Source organism: Muntiacus reevesi, chromosome 18 (assembly GCF_963930625.1).
Source record: "Muntiacus reevesi chromosome 18, mMunRee1.1, whole genome shotgun sequence".
In the NCBI taxonomy this organism is placed as follows: Eukaryota; Metazoa; Chordata; class Mammalia; order Artiodactyla; family Cervidae; genus Muntiacus; species Muntiacus reevesi.
The window spans coordinates 53,268,763-53,284,332 of record NC_089266.1 but is presented as its reverse complement, the minus strand read 5'-3'; the positions used below and the strand labels follow the sequence as shown (position 1 = coordinate 53,284,332).

General features: G+C 52.2%; 1 protein-coding gene across 6 annotated transcripts in view; it reads left to right on the top strand.

The window, feature by feature from the left end:
• Nucleotides 1-15,570, top strand: part of MSI2 (musashi RNA binding protein 2) — a 401,411-nt gene that overhangs the window by 319,470 nt on the left and 66,371 nt on the right. For all 6 annotated transcript variants that reach the window (XM_065911079.1, XM_065911078.1, XM_065911080.1 and 3 more), the window contains one exon: nt 8,082-8,164. In XM_065911079.1, coding sequence (XP_065767151.1) covers nt 8,082-8,164 — 83 coding nt within the window. The remainder of the gene's footprint in view (nt 1-8,081; nt 8,165-15,570) is intronic.

Sequence of the window (15,570 nt, the reverse complement as noted above, 5' to 3'; positions counted from 1 at the left end):
CCCACATGCCACAATTAAGACCTGGCACAGCCAAATTAACTAATTTTTGAAGTATTCTCTGGCTCTGGCATGGCACCTTCTTAGGACCAAGAGAGGCTACATCCTGAGCAGGGGTGTTCACAGGGGTTCCCCAAAGGGCACTGCTGGTGTATGAGTCCTCATAGACTCCGTGCATCCAAGTCCTTGCCTTGGCAGGGGCCAGAGCAGGACTCCCCACACACTCCTGCCCAGTTCTGCCTGCCTCGCTGTGAAGCCAGGGGGTGAAGGGACTCTCTTGAGGCACACAGCCCATTACCTGGTCCTCACTTTTGAGCAAGGACAATTGCGTGTTTTTTCACCTGGCTGCTATGCATCTGACGGACCTTCATGAGACTCCATTTCTGATTTCCTGCAAGGCTCTCTTTTGGAAAAAAAAAATGAGAGGGAAATAATCAGTCCTTCCCATTCCTTTTTTTCCCCCCTTATGTTCAAAAAAAGTATTTATTTATAAAAAATACAATGGGATAGGTCTATGCTGAGAAATGCAGCCATAAACGCAGTGGAAGGGAACAGCAGCTCTGCACCGATGCACTGGCACAGACAGGACACGCGGAGGCTCCTGGTGTGCGAGGTCTGCAGGCCGCTGTGTACGTGCTCCTTTTGGAACACCCCTCGGAAGAGATCTCATCAGCCTCGATAAGAATAAGTACAGTATAATCACAAATGCACTCTGGTCAGGACTTTACTTAAAAATTAGCAAACAATACTGTGGAAACATTGATACGTAAATTTCTAAAATGCTGCATCTTAAATTTAGTTGGCAAAAACCACGTTTAGCTGTAAGCATGTTCAGTCTTCCATGTAGAAACGATACCAGTTCAGTTCACTTCAGTCGCTCAGTCGTGTCCGACTCTTTGCGACCCCATGAATCACAGCACGACAGGCCTCCCTGTCCATCACCAACTCCCAGAGTTTACTCAAACTCATGCCCATCCAGTCGGTGATGCCATCCAGCCATCTCATCCTCTGTCGTCCCCTGCTCCTACCCCCAATCCCTCCCAGCATCAGGGTCTTTTCCAATGAGTCAACTCTTCGCATCAGGTGGCCTAAGTATTGGAGTTTCAGCTTCAGTATCAGTCCTTCCAGTGAACACCCAGGGCTGATTACCTTTAGGATTGACTGGATCTCCTTGCAGTCCAAGGGACTCTCAAGAGTCTTCTCCAGCACCACAGTTCAAAAGCATCAATTCTTTGGCGCTCAGCTTTCTTCACAGTCCAACTCTCACGTCCATACATGACCACTGGGAAAACCATAGCCTTGACCAGACGGACCTTGTTGACAAAGTAACGTCTCTGCTTTTTAATATGCTGTCTAGGTTGGTCATAACTTTCCTTCCAAGGAGTAAGCGTCTTTTAATTTCATGGCTGCAATCACCATCTGCAGTGATTTTGGAGCCCCCAAAAATAAAATCTGACACTGTTTCCACTGTTTCTCCATCTGTTTCCCATGAAGTGATGGGACCAGATGGCATGATCTTAGTTTTCTGAATGTTGAGCTTTAAGCCAACTTTTTCACTCTCTTCTTTCACTTTCATCAAGAGGCTTTTTAGTTCCTCTTCACTTTCCGCCATAAGAGTGGTGTCATCTGCATATCTGAGGTTATTGATATTTCTCCTGGCAATCTTGATTCCAGCTTGTGCTTCTTCCAGCCCAGCGTTTCTCATGATGTACTCTGCATGTAAGTTAAATAAGCAGGGTGACAATACAGCCTTGACGTACTCCTTTTCCTATTTGGAACCAGTCTGTTGTTCCATGTCCAGTTCTAACTGTTACTTCCTGACCTGCATACAGGTTTCTCAAGAGGCAGATCAGGTGGTCTGGTATTCCTATCTCTTTCAGAATTTTCCACAGTTTATTGTGATCCACACAGTCAAAGGCTTTGGCATAGTCAATAAAGCAGAAATAGATGCTTTTCTGGAACTCTCTTGCTTTTTTGATGATCCAGCAGATGTTGGCAATTTGATCTCTGGTTCCTCTGCCTTTTCTAAAACCAGCTTGAACATCTGGAAGTTCACGGTTCACGTATTGCTGAAACCTGGCTTGGAGAATTTTGAGCATTACTTTACTAGCATGTGAGACGAGTGCAGTTGTGCAGTAGTTTAACCGTTCTTTGGCATTGCTTTTCTTTGGGATTGGAATGAAAACTGACCTTTTCCAGTCCTGTGGCCACTGCTGAGTTTTCCAAATTTGCTGGCATTATGAGTGCAGCACTTTCACAGCATCATCTTTCAGGATTTGAAATAGCTCAACTGCAATTCCATCACCTCCACTAGCTTTGTTCGTAGTGATGCTTTCAAAGGCCCACTTGACTTCACATTCTAGGATGTCTGGCTCTAGGTGAGTGATCACACCATCGTGATTATCTGGGTCGTGAAGATCTTTTTTGTACAGTTCTTGTGTGTATTCTTGCCACCTCTTCTTAATATCTTCTGCTTCTGTTCAAGATACTAAACTGAAAAAAAAAAAAAAGGAATAGCTTCCTATTGTTTGAAAATACCAGTTTAAGCCGAGGACTGTAAAAATGCATAGATTTTTAATGAAAGAGTTGACGGCACAAGAGTCCACCTCAGCCTCCTGGGTCTCATGTAGAATCTGTACACTCAGCAGACTGTTCAAAAGACGGCGATGCCCTGAAAACATTATGCTAAGTGAAATAAACCAGACACAAAAGGAACAATAGTGTATGATTCCAAGTACATGAAGCACCTAGAGTAGGCGAGTTCATAGAGGATAAACGTCACTGGGAACTGCGGGAGGGAGGAAAGGAGAGGCATTGCTTACAGGGCACAGAGTTCTGCTCTGGGAGGGAAAGTTCTGGGGATGATGGTTCTGGAGAGTGGTGACGGCTGTGCAACATCATGAGTGAGTGAACGTCACCTTCCTGTACACTGAAAAATGGCTCAAGTGGTACATTTTATGTTATGTTTATTTTACCCAATAAAAAGTTAATTTCAAAAATGGAAAAGGCTTTGATGCCAAAAAAGGATTTTTCCCACCCACTGCGGCCTCCCTCCCAAATTTTTGACTTCCTTGTTCTGCCCTTCACACCTCAGTTTAATTTATTTTGTTGGGGAGGGCACAGTGCTCACCACTGAGTTGCTAATTCATTGTAAATGAGGATGCATCTGTAAGATAATGATTATACGTTCAGGAATAACATTTATTGATAATTAAGTGTTTCGTTGCTTCTTTGCTTTCTCCAAGTGGAATAAATAAATATTTTAGACATAATCAAGTTTGTTTTCTCTGTTTGGGTCAAACAGACATGGCTGTTGAATTGATATAGATCTTTAAAATACTGCAAATGAGTCTTGACATCGCTGAATTGTGTTGCGTCCTAGGTACATAGGCTTGAAATCCAGACTCTCCTGTGATCAGGAAAATCAGTTTCGTGATACTCGAATTCTGAGTCCTTCGGGATTAGGGAAGGGACCAGCGGGAAGCCAGGATCTGAAGTGATGCCGTGCGTCTTCCCCCTCCCTTCCCCGTGCAGCGGTCTGCATTTTAATTCCTGTCTCCCGGCTCCTCCGCACCTCTTCCTGTCTCGTCTCTGGGCGGTGGCAGGGAGTGGGAAATCGGGGCGACAGTGAGTCTGCAGTAGCGCTGGGCCAGAAGTTCTGATCATTACCGCGTGGTGGACCAGGCACAAGAGGGGAAAGCAGTTTCCTTGGCAGGGGACTGAACCCAGGGCTTCTAGGTGACTCCACTTACCTGGGCACCGGGTGACTCAAACCACTCTCCTCCGGCTCCTGGGGGTGCCCTGGATGGGCATGGACTCACCCTCTTTCCCGGTGGCACAGGTGGGCATGCCTCATCTGTGCACGCTCTCGCGCCTTCCATTCAAAGCGTGTGTCTGGTCTGGCTGGTGCGATCTCGTGGGGCCCGTCTGCATACGGCGGCCGGAACCCACCACCTTGCTGCCTTTGCTCCCGGTGGCCACCATGAGAAATGGCCATCAGCTGAGGGCTTCAAGCAGCAGAAGTTCACTCTCTCACAGGTCTGGGGGCTGAAGTCTGAAACCAGGGCGTCAGGAGGGCCACGTTCCCTCCGCAGGTTCTGGGGCCGGCCTTCCCTCTCCCGGCTCCTGGGGGCTCCCGGGGGTTCCTGGCCTGCCTTGGCCGGCGGCCTCATCCCTGCAGGCCCTCCCTCCATCCTCACGGGCCGTCTCCCTCGGAGTATCTCACCTCCCTCTCCAAGGCACAGAACACCTGCCATTGGATGGCAGGCCATCCTATCGGTGGGGTGATCTCTTCTTGAGATTCTGAACTTACATTTGCAAAAGCCTTTTTTCCAGATTACATCGCATTCATAGTTTCCAGGGGGTAGGATGTGGACATAGCTATTGGGGGCCACTGTTCATCCTGATTAGCAGTGGGGTTCTCTTCCTGCCTAAGAACTGGCCCATCCTGGCGGGTTCAGGGTTTGCCTGTTGCCTCGGTCTGAGTTCAGGCCAGAGGGGTGGCTTCAGAGACAGAGGAGACCCAGGGTGACTCACAGACTAGACGTGAGCGTCGCGGGGCGGGGGTTCTGCACAGAGAAGATGTGGGAACCTCTGACCTGCCCCTTGAGAAGAGGGACATGACGCTGTGTTGGTGTCGGTGTCCAGCACGGTGCCTGGCACAGTGGGGAGCAGGTTTATGCCTGAGGAGGGCCCGAGTTGGTCTCGAGGGAAGACCATGACACAGGTTAGCTGGCCGCTAAGACCCTGGAGCAGAAATGGCTCGTTCCGTCATGCTTGGCCAGCCGCCACTGTGTGTTAGGGCCTCTTTGTGTCCTGGGGACCCAGAGTGAGTAAGGCCCCTGCCCAGCCCTTGTCCTCGAAGCCAGTATAGAAGGTTCCTGCATCCTCTGCTGTGCCACCTCCCCCTCCCTTGGGGACCTTTTGAAGGCATTGCACCTTGGTCCCTTCTTCTAGGATTTGGCTTCTAGAAGCATGGCCAGGAAGGGGATTAGCCTAAACGTTGCCAGTCTCCCTCTGCGTGGTGCAGCAGCTTCTGCCTGGATGAGAACTCTTGTTGTTCCGTTGCTCAGTTGGCGTCCGACACTTTGTGACCCCGTGGACTGCAGCACGCCAGTCTCCTCTGTCCTTCACTATCTCCCAGGGCTTGTTCAAATTCATGTGCATTGAGTCAGTGGTGCTGTCTAACCATCTTTTCAGGCCCCTTTGAAGGGGGACTTGGGCAGCCAACACAACAAAGCCCAAAGAGAAATCATTTGGAGACTTAGCCCTGGGTGTGGTCTCCTCCAACCCTGAATGTAATGGGACCAAGGGCCAGCGAGAAGGCTGGTGTTGTAGCGCTCTCTTCAGGGATCTGGTTTAGAGGGGTGTAAGGACCTGGTGAATTGCTTCCTGTTGGGCCTCATTTTAAACAAAATAACATTGTATTTAGACGCTGGGAGAAACTTGCCAACTCTGACCCTGTGTGACAAAGGCTTGTAGGTGCCCCTCATGACAGGTCTCACAATGGGTCTGACCTCCAGCCTTATGTGTCTGTAGTGGCCTGGCCTGGTCTGCATAGGGTGGGAACACCGACCTGGTATTTGGTGTTTGGTATTAATTACATGGGCTTCCCTGATGGCTCTGGTGGTAAAGAATCCACCTGCAATGCAGGAGACCTGCGTTCAACCCCTGGGTCAGGAAGATCCCCTGGAGGAGGGCATGGCAACCCACTCCAGTATTCTTGGCTGTTGAATCCCCGTGGACAGAGGAGCCTGGTGGGCTATAGTCCATTGGGTCACGAAGAGTCAGACAGACACAACTGAGTGACTAAGCAGAGCAAGCAAATAAATTACATAGCCTCATCAAGATTGTGGTAGCCGATTCTGTGGTCATCCTTGCCCTCTGTTTTACTGGAGATTGAGAGCAGGGAGTGGCCTTTTCCATTCCTTCCCCAAGGAATCTTCCAGATCTCACGGGAGCTGGGATGTAGGTGTGCAGTGCCCGCAGCAGCCTGTTCTCCGCTCTTCCTTGAAAGATGGTGGGAGGTCAGGGAGAAAAGCATCCTGAGAGATTTTCTGTCCTCCTGGGATTTCTGGGGCCCAGAGTAGACACAGAAGCTTGGAAAGGGAGCATCTGTATTTGTACTCATTGCCAGGAAGCACTGGTTATCATAACACTACAACAGCTGTTCTGATTTTCGTGTTCCTGGTTGGTGTGCACAGGCTTGTGTTAGGCCAGGCTCATAACTTTGGGGAGGATAGCGTCTTGGTCAGTTGAGCTGTTGGGAAGATCCCCTGGAAGACGGCACGGCAACCCGCTCCAGTATTTGGGCTTCCCTAGTGGCCTGTCTGCAATGCAGGAGACCTGGGTTTGATCCCTGAGTTGGGAAGATCCCTTGGAGAAGGAAATGGCAAGCCACTCCCGTATTCTTGCCTGGAGAATCACATGGACAGAGGAGTCTGGCAGGCTGCAGTCCATGGGGTCACAGAGTTGGACACGCCTGAAGTGACTTAGCACGCACATAGACTGGGTGGCTTACAAACAACAGAAATTTATTTCTCATAATACTGGAGGCTGCAAGTCCACGACAGAACATCAGCATGGTCAGGGTTTTGGTGAAGGCCCTCTTCTGGTTTGCAAATGGATGTCTTATTGTATCCTGCCAGGGCAGAGAGCACAAAGGAAGCAGGCTGTCTCGTGTGCTACGTAAGGGAGGGCACTAATCCCATTCATGAGGCCTCCACCCTTGTGATTCAAACGTCTCCCAAAGGCCCCACCTCCTAACACTATCCCGTTGAGGTAGGATTTCAATACATGAATTTGGGGGAACAGAAACATTGAGTCCATGAAGTTCTCTAGGCAAGAGTACTGGAGTGGGTTGCCATCCCCTTCTCCATGGGATCTTCCCGACCCAAGGATTGAACCCGGGTCTCTGCATTATAGGCAGATTCTTTACCATCTGAGCCACTTTGGACAGGGGAGCCTGGTGGGCTCTATAGCCCATGGGGTTGCAAACAGTCGGAGACGACTGAGCAACTAGCACTCATTTCCACTAAACATTGAGCCCATAGCAGAGGCGTGGGTTGTGACCCAAAGGGGTCCCAGCATGCAGCCTCACCGCCTTAGGCTGCAGGTGCAAACCTTGAGGTTTCTCGGGGGGAGAAGGGGCTTCCCAGAAGGATACATATATTTGATGCAGAGTCAGGACTGGAGCCCAGGTCTGCTGCCTCCCCATCAGGGTGTCTGTGCTCCCGCGTGTGTCCACTGTGGCTTCATTTCATCCAGGGCGGGGTGCCATCCCATATGTGAGTCTGTATGTCAAAGCGCAGCTTACCCAGTGGGGTCACAGATGGGGCAGCGTGCCGAACCCTGTTGGGGGCGGGAGGAGAAGAAAGCGAGGGCAGGAGGGTGGCGAGAGGCACTCAGGATGCTGAGCAGTGGTCGGCTGCCAAAATTCTTCAGTGCAGCTTGTCTAGCAAAGCCGGTCTCCAGCCGAGTAAATACAGCAGATAGCTGACGGGCTGACAGCAGGCATCAAACAGTCTTAAACTGCACCAAATCCGCAGCGCTTTTGAAGCCACGGTAGAAAAAGGATGCCTGCGCAGAACAGAGGCCTGAGACTTTTAATCGTTTCTTCCAGGCCTCAGGATGTCCTGATGAGGTATTAGAGGAAGTAATTCAGGAAGAAAAGGACAAATAACCGCCTCCGTCTGGAGGCCGACCCGAGGGCTGGCCACTCCAACGAGGAAAGGGCGAGTGTGGCCCTGCGGTCGTCGGCTGTGGTCGTCCCCCGCCCGCCCGCCTCCCGCCGGGAGCAGCGGGCTCTGACCCTTGTAAATAACAGACACGTAAATTTCCTGTTTGCTTCCGGGCAGATGTAAACCACATGTGCCCGCCGCATGGGGGTGAAATCATTAAGTTTTCCTCACTGTGGGAAGGGTGCGCGGTACAAATTAGAAATCATCTCCTCAAGCTGGAGGCCCTGCCCAGGGATGCATTCCCTGCCCTCCTCCCAGAAGCCTGGTCACCGCCGCAGGACGTCAGCGAAAGGGAACCGAACTCAACTTCTCCTCTCTGTCTTTTTTCCCTCCCTTTTCCTCTAGGGTTTGGCTTTGTCACTTTTGAGAATGAAGACGTTGTGGAGAAAGTCTGTGAGATTCATTTCCATGAAATCAATAATAAAATGGTAAGTTGGCGGGAAGGAAATCTAAAAAGGAGGGGATGTATGTGTATATGTATAACTCATCCATTTTGCTGCACGGCAGAAACTAATATACTGTTACAAAGCAATTATACCTCAATAAAAATCAATGAAAAAATTGTAGGTTGGTAGGGGTTACATCGAAATGCTCCCCCTCCCCCCATATACACCCCTCGTCCTACAGACCGCTGCAGCCTGGCTATGCGGGAAGGTGGGCAGGGTGGGCGCAGGGACCAGACCAAGAGTTCAGTTCTGTGAACGGCAGGAGTTGACGAGGTTTTTCTGTAAAGGATGAAATAGGAGATATTTTCTGCTGTGCAGGCCGTACAATGGACTATCCAGCTACACAACATCCACAGACAGTATATACAGGAGTAAGCAAGGCTGTGTTTAATAAAACTTTGTTTAGGTACACTAAAATTGAAATCTCGTCATTTTCACGTCACCAGTTTTTATTGATTACATGATTGACATTTAAAAATGTAAAAACTGGGGACTTCCTTGGTGGTCCAGTGGTTAACACTTTGCCTTCCTTCCAATGCAGGGGGTATGGGTTCAGTCCCTGGCCCCGGAGCCAAGATTCCACATGCCTTCAAAAAACAGAAGCAATGCTGTAACAAATTCAATGAAGACTTTAAAAATTGTCCACATTAAAAAAAAAAATTCTTAAAAGAAAAATGTAAAAATCATTCCTAACTCTGGGGCTCTACAGAAGTAGCTGGCAGACTCAGATTTGATCTGCAAGTTTTAATTTGCCAACACCTGGTTTTGGTATGCATCTACTATTTAGCTTGGGTTTTGAGAGCTCTATCTTAGATATGAAGTTTATTGCCCAAATTATCTATCTCTTTAGGCCCTGCTGGGTAATTAGCATTCTCCTCTTCTAATCAGCTAGTTTTACCCTCATGATCAGTTGTTTTGGCCTCCTTTTGGCCTTTTAAAGTCCTTTTTCCTAGAGGACAGGCTCGACCAGAAGCGGGTTGGATCATTGTTTGGGTGGCCAGACCGACCGCCCAGAAAAATGGCCACCAGAGGGCGCCATACCATGCGCAGCTCACCATGCCAGACTGGAAGTCAAAATGCCTTTCTTCCAATTGAGTAGGTGGGTGAGAACCCCCTTCCAGTTGGCTCCAGAGAGATGGCAGCCCAGTAGGTGTTTCGAGCCATCAGCAGGCCTTGAGCGTCAGAACGTTTGGAGCCAGCAGCACCTCCAGCCCCAAGAGAAGAGAGAGGGTGCATTTGTGTTCACTCACAGCTCTAACTTTGATATTTTCTTTCTTTAGTCAAAACATTCCTTGCTTCTGAAACATGCATTCAGTTACACATTGTATATTGGTCTGATATGTGTTCACCAACTTTAAATTCAATAATAGAGCTTTTAGTGTGGATAAGATCAAAGCAATCTGCTTAGCATGTGGTTGCTACAGGCCTGATTCAATATTTGACTTGCTAATTTTTTCCCAGGGCACTAAAATAATATTGTTCGTATTGTTCCTAACCGTCATGTGCATCTGAAATGAAAATACTGTTTCTTTGCGTCCTGTGGGTTGGAGGCATCAGCTCAGGCATTAAAATGGTACCAGGGAGATGGGAGTGGAGAATAACCGAGGTCCTCTCACTGCTCCCACACCCTCCAGCTGATACTTCTCTCTCAGTAGGTCAGTACTTGCTATTTTTTTAAACTAGAGAGACGAGGCTTAAAAAGAAAGCTGCTTCTAATGCCCAGAGGCCTTGTCTGTCTAGCTAGGCGAGCTATGAGCGGACTCCACTGAGGCCTGCCGGGGCAGTGGGGGATGGGGAGGGCCGCCCAAGGCCCTGGCAGCCTCCAGTCCTGTTCTGCCAGGACTTCACGGCTCGTCGGGAAGGCCCTATGTCGCCTGGCAAGAGGCCTCGTGGTGCTGCCGCAAATGCATATGTGCGGCCCTTCACTGTTGACTGGCTTGGCGACAAGCCTGAGATGAAAGTGGAAAGGGCTTCCTTCTCCCCACTGCTCTGTGGGGAGACAGAGGCCCAGGGCCTATGCCCCCGGGTCCCCTGGGTAGGGAGGGCGCATAGGCCTTGGGGTATTTGGCTGCCAGGCAAGCTATGCAGACGATCATTTGGCTTGGAGGTGGGGAGGCGGACCCCCTGATGACACGGGGGACAATCGGAAGCTAGAGTTTCAGCCCCAGGTAACCTGCAGGCTGGCCTGAAGCCAGAGAGGTTTGCAGCCGTTGTGCCCAGTCTATCGCGTTTGTCCCTTTCTTTTCCACAGAGGTGGAAGCCGACTGTGGCGGGTGCAGGTAATGGTGTGCAGAATGTGAGGTTTCTGTTTTCTTTGGAATCTGGGGCTGGTTTTAAGAGAAGAAGCAAGAATGGAAATAGGCAAGAGGCACAAATCGGGGGCAGACGGGTCAGGATCACAGGAGCCAATGGAGGCATCACTGTCAGCACAGCCCCACCAGGGACAGGCCCAAAGGGGGAACTTACAGTTGCTGGAGAGAGCAGCGTTAGGTCACCTGGCTGAGCTCCAGTGTGACAGGAGGGCCTGGGGTGACCACCTCGCAGGGCTGATCCCACAAGCAAAAGCCCCAGGTTGGGCTTGATAAACGTTAGCTCTTGCTGTGGTCCACAAGGCAATGAAAGGACTTCTCCAGCAAGCACCCGTCCTCAGAAGAAGGGTGGAATTGAAAGCACATCGGTAGAGGAGCCCGCATCCTGAATTGCTCTGGGTTCTGTGATACTGGTGCCTACTTCTAAGACTCAGAGGAAAAGGAAATGAATTTAAACTGTGCTGTGGACAGAATTCAAATGAGAGATCGGGAAGACTCTGAGAGCTCAGAGACTGCCAAGCAGAAACAGGGGCGGCGGTGAGAACGGACGTAGGAGTGTTTTGTAAACTGGAGTGCGCTCCGGTGCTGTGAAGATAGATCTCCTGGAAGCCTCGCAGTCCCTCTGCGGGTGGAGCAGGAACAGAGTGGCGGGGGCCGCCTGCACCCCCAAGCCCCTGCAGCTACCGTGGTCTCCTGTTCGCAGGGAGGAGAGCACGCACCATGGTGAGTCGCAGGCGCAGGACTCGAATCCAACTCTTCTGATTTTTAATCCGGTACTCCTCTGCCTGGCACTCAGTGGGCCCTGTATAAATAATCGTGGAACGAAGAAAGGGTTAGGTGAGGGACCCCTGACATTAAGACATGTGGTAATTCCCACAGCCGTTTCCCATCTGATTTGGTTGTTGAATCTCCTGGGCGTTTAAAAAAAAAATGAAGGTCCTTGTCTTGTGTCCAGGATAGCCAGCAGCTGATGCAGGGGCACGTGCTGCTACCTGCAGAGGAGCAGAGAGGCCAGACAGAAGAAACTCTCCCCGTCCCGCCCCCTGCCCTGGGGAGGTCAGGGTCATGGCAGGGGGATGAGCAGAGCCACGCCTGGGGCCCCCACACAAGACCCCAGGAATTGCCAGTGTTTGGGGAAGCCATCGCCACCATCTCCGGAGTGTTTGCGTTATGGATGTTATTTGGTCCTCACACACACCTGGTGAAGGTGCTAGTTATTATTGTTTAATTAATTTATTTATTTTAATTGGAGGCTAATTACTTGACAGCGTTGTAGTGGTTTTTGCCATACACTGACATGAGTCAGCCATGGGCGTATGCTTGACTGATAAGCAAGGTGAGGCAGAGAGAGGAGTCAGGCAGCTTGCTCGGAGCCACACGGCCAATGAGTGGCTGCAGCAGGCCCCAGGCCCGAGTCCAGAGCTCCCGTCTGTATCCAGTAGGCCGCTCCTCTCGTGGCTGGAGGGACCTGGAGGGGCATCGTCTAGCTGGGCACCAGCCTTCCAGGGCCGCTGACCGCCCCTTGTAGCAGCCACGCGGCAGCCCAGGGGGTTCCAAGTTCTCCTACGAGCATGCAGAGGACACAGGCTCACTCGGGGCCAGGCTCCCGACTGGGAAGAAGGGCCAAGCCTCTGGGGGGTCCCTGGGGGCTGCAGGCCTCTTCCCCATCCCCCCCCACCCGAGCTCAGGGCCCAACCCCCGAGACCTTGTCCCAGCGTCTGATCAGACATGGAACGGAGCGCAGACGTGGCTCCTCACAGTCAGCACATGGGGCACGCGTGGGCCGCCTGGTGACCATCCAGAGGGGCGCCCCGCAGCCCCCAGCGCCAGCCCACCAGTGCGTGCAGTAATGACGCCTCCCTCCCGCCTGGGCCTCATTAGTCACCAGTGCAGCCTCCAGAGCCTCTGACAGCCGCGGGGAGGGAGGTGGGTACTGACAGAGACCACCCTGGGCCCCCTCGGGGGCCTGGCTCAGCCACCACCCCAGGAGTCGGGACCAACGCCAGCCACAGTGGGTGAGGGCTCCAGGTCCAGCTAGAAATGTGCCAGGCAGGGGCGCGTCCAGCCTTTCCCCGGCTCTGACCCGCTGCAGGACATCAGTGCTCACCAGGCAGCTTACACTCAGCGGTCGTTGCCCCGCTGCACAGAGGGGACAGCAGAGCTCACTCAGGAAGGGACTTCCACCACCCACGGCTGTAACGGCAGTGCTGGGATTTGAACCTGTGTCCTTCTGACTCCAGCCCTGAGTTCTCCCCACTCTACGCTGCTGCTGCCTTAGACAGACCTCATCATGGAAAGATCTGGACAGATTTGACTGGTGGATATAAGGGCAAGGTTTTGTTTTATGCAGGGATTGCTATAGGATTCCTTTAAGCATCCTTTTCCTTGTTCCTTTAAGGCGATCCGATGTATGAAAATTGCTAAGCAAGCTTGTTAGGAATGCAGAGTATCAGGCCCCGCCCCAGATGTGCCAAGACAGAATCTGCATTTTGACAAATCCGCAGTGATTTGTGTGCACATTAAAGTCTTTAAGTGTTCCGGAGAGGATCGTGGCTAACAAGATAACATAGGGGTTTGGGTCATAAATCGTCCGTCCAGTGTCAGGAGGAAGGAACCTGGGAGTGAGCACGGAGCCAGCTGAATCTGAGGCTCTCGGCTCCACGCACCCCCTGCATGGTCAGGGACCAGGCCGCCCGCGGAAGCTGTCAGTATCCTTGCCTTCCCTCTGAGTTGGGTCTCGGGCTGTTGACTGCAGGTGTGTGAGGCTCATCCGCAGGGTGATGGTCTGGACCCTCCAGTGATGTTAGAATGTCCTTGTCCCCAGGTTGGGACTTACTGGGTCATTTAGAAGCACCCAGGACTTCAAAACATGTGGTCCCAAGCCTGAAGTCTAGGCCCACCACTGGTTGTCCTGTGGCTGGCAAGTACCCCACCTGTACGCACCTGTTTCCTCCTCTGAAAGATGCTGATGGCCACTGCCCTCGGAATCCTGTAGGAAGTGCTGGTTCAATCCCTGACCCTGGGAGGTCTTGGCCTGCTCTGTCCTCAGGTGTGTAAGCTGGTCGCTTTGAACGAATCAGCCTTCCTGAAAACCCCTTTAGTAACTATAACTTTCCACTTGCCCTAAACCAGGCACCAATAAGTTTTTTGTCAAGGGCCAGATAGTAAATATTTTAAGCCTCAAAGGCTCTTTGTCTCTGTCACAACGAATGACATGTAAATGATGGGCCATGGCTACGTTGAAGTAAAACCTGATTTACAAAAATAAGTGGCAGCTGGATTTGGCCTCGGCCCGCGGTTTTCAACTCCTGGCCTCATCCGCTGTAGCTCAGAGCAGGTGTTCTGCTTCTCTCAATGGGCCCAAGGGGAGCTTCTCAGCCAGGCGATCACCCAGGTCCACTACTACTGAGGCAGCATTTTACTAGTCAGGGCGGGGGCCAGCAAGTAGACGCCAGGGTTTGGGGTCACGGCCTGCGGAAAGTAGCGGTGCATTCATTCTTAGGGGGCTCGGAGCACTGAGCAGGTGTGGAGTGAAGTGTGGGGTGCTGTCCACCCACGAGGCCGTCCCGGCGGTGGTGCTGTGACCCGCTCACTGCCGACGCCCCACAGTGTGGTCACTGCCTGCTCCTGACGGTGACCTCGGGCAGGCTTCTGTGCTTCAGCTCTGTAAGACAGGCAGTGTGGCCCCTACCATGGAGACTGCCGGGATTAGGGCTTGCGGAGGGTTTTACCAGGCCGTACATAGCACATTCTATCATCGTGAGAGGTCTTCTTACTGTCGTTGTGGTTGTCATCACTGTCATTATTCTTAGAATCACTGTATTGAACGAAGATGTAATCCTGAGATAAGGTGGTCCTGGCCAGATGACAGGGCAGTGAGAGGCAGGTGTGCAGACCCGGGCAGGTCCGGGCCTCAAGTCTCCAGGGCGGCAGGGAGTGAGGTGGGTACTCTTGATGCTCCGACCGGCGGGGGTCCTGAGAGAAAGGGAGCACATAGCCTGCAGAGCAGAAGGAGCCCCCCCAGATAGGTTTTCTAGGTCCCAGGGAAGCTGACTCAGACGTTTCCACTGACTCATCCTTTGGGGAGGTTACAAAAACCCCACTTCTAAGGTCAGAGCCTGGTGTGATCTCAGGCCTGCCTCCTCCCATTGGGGCACACTTGGGGGGTTAACCCCCAGAACAGGGGCCTCTGAGTGGGAGGGGCTGGAGGGCCAGAGAGCAGGAGAGTCCTAGGTTGGCCCCTCGGGCCTGGGGCTGCAGTTTTGGGTCAGGGGATCCAGGCAGGCCCCAGGCCGGGGTGGGCGCTGACCCTGGCAGGGTGCTGCGGAGACCCAGCCTGGTCGCCTCCCTCCAGCTGCCCCTCCTCAGCCTGAGGACTGAGCTCCACTGGGAACCAGCCCCAGCATGAGGGGGAGGGAGAGGAGGGGTGGGTGGAATTAACTGGGCTTCTGTGTTCACTATTCTATTTGTAGCATCCTCCTCACTCGTAAGCTAATTTTAGCTATCCATTCTGCTTCTGTTACCATTTATAAAATGAGAATGTCAAATGCAATATTAAACAAGCAGGATGAAAACAAAAAAAAAACACACAACAACAACAACAGGAAATGCCAGAGAGGCACTTAATAAATGAATCTTGTGTTTACGCTGGCGAAGGAGAGGTCCTCCACCCCCATCCCCACCCCCGGCCCATCACGCAGGCGCGCGCACCCATCCACACACGCTGTTTCTGTACCAGCTCTGTTCACGCGGGCAGAGGGCGCTCTGTGTCGAGGGAGGTGGGGGCGGCGGGAGGGCCGCGGTGGCTGGGTGGGAAATGTTCGTTGCTCTTTAGGCAGAAGTAATTTTTCCTGCAGGGAGGTGGCGTCCCGTTGCTTGAGTTCTGGCTCCTTTGCCCTTGATGTGTCCTCTGGGGAGGTCACTGAAGGGGGCGGGGGAGCGTGGAGCAGCTCAGGGTGCCCAGGGTCCCCGGCTTATCCATGCGTGCTGGCCCCGCCTTCCTGCACACGCCACCCGTGGGTGCAGGGGAGGGGCCCGCAGCCTCCAGAGAAGGCCGCTCCCTTCCTTGGACTGCGCTCA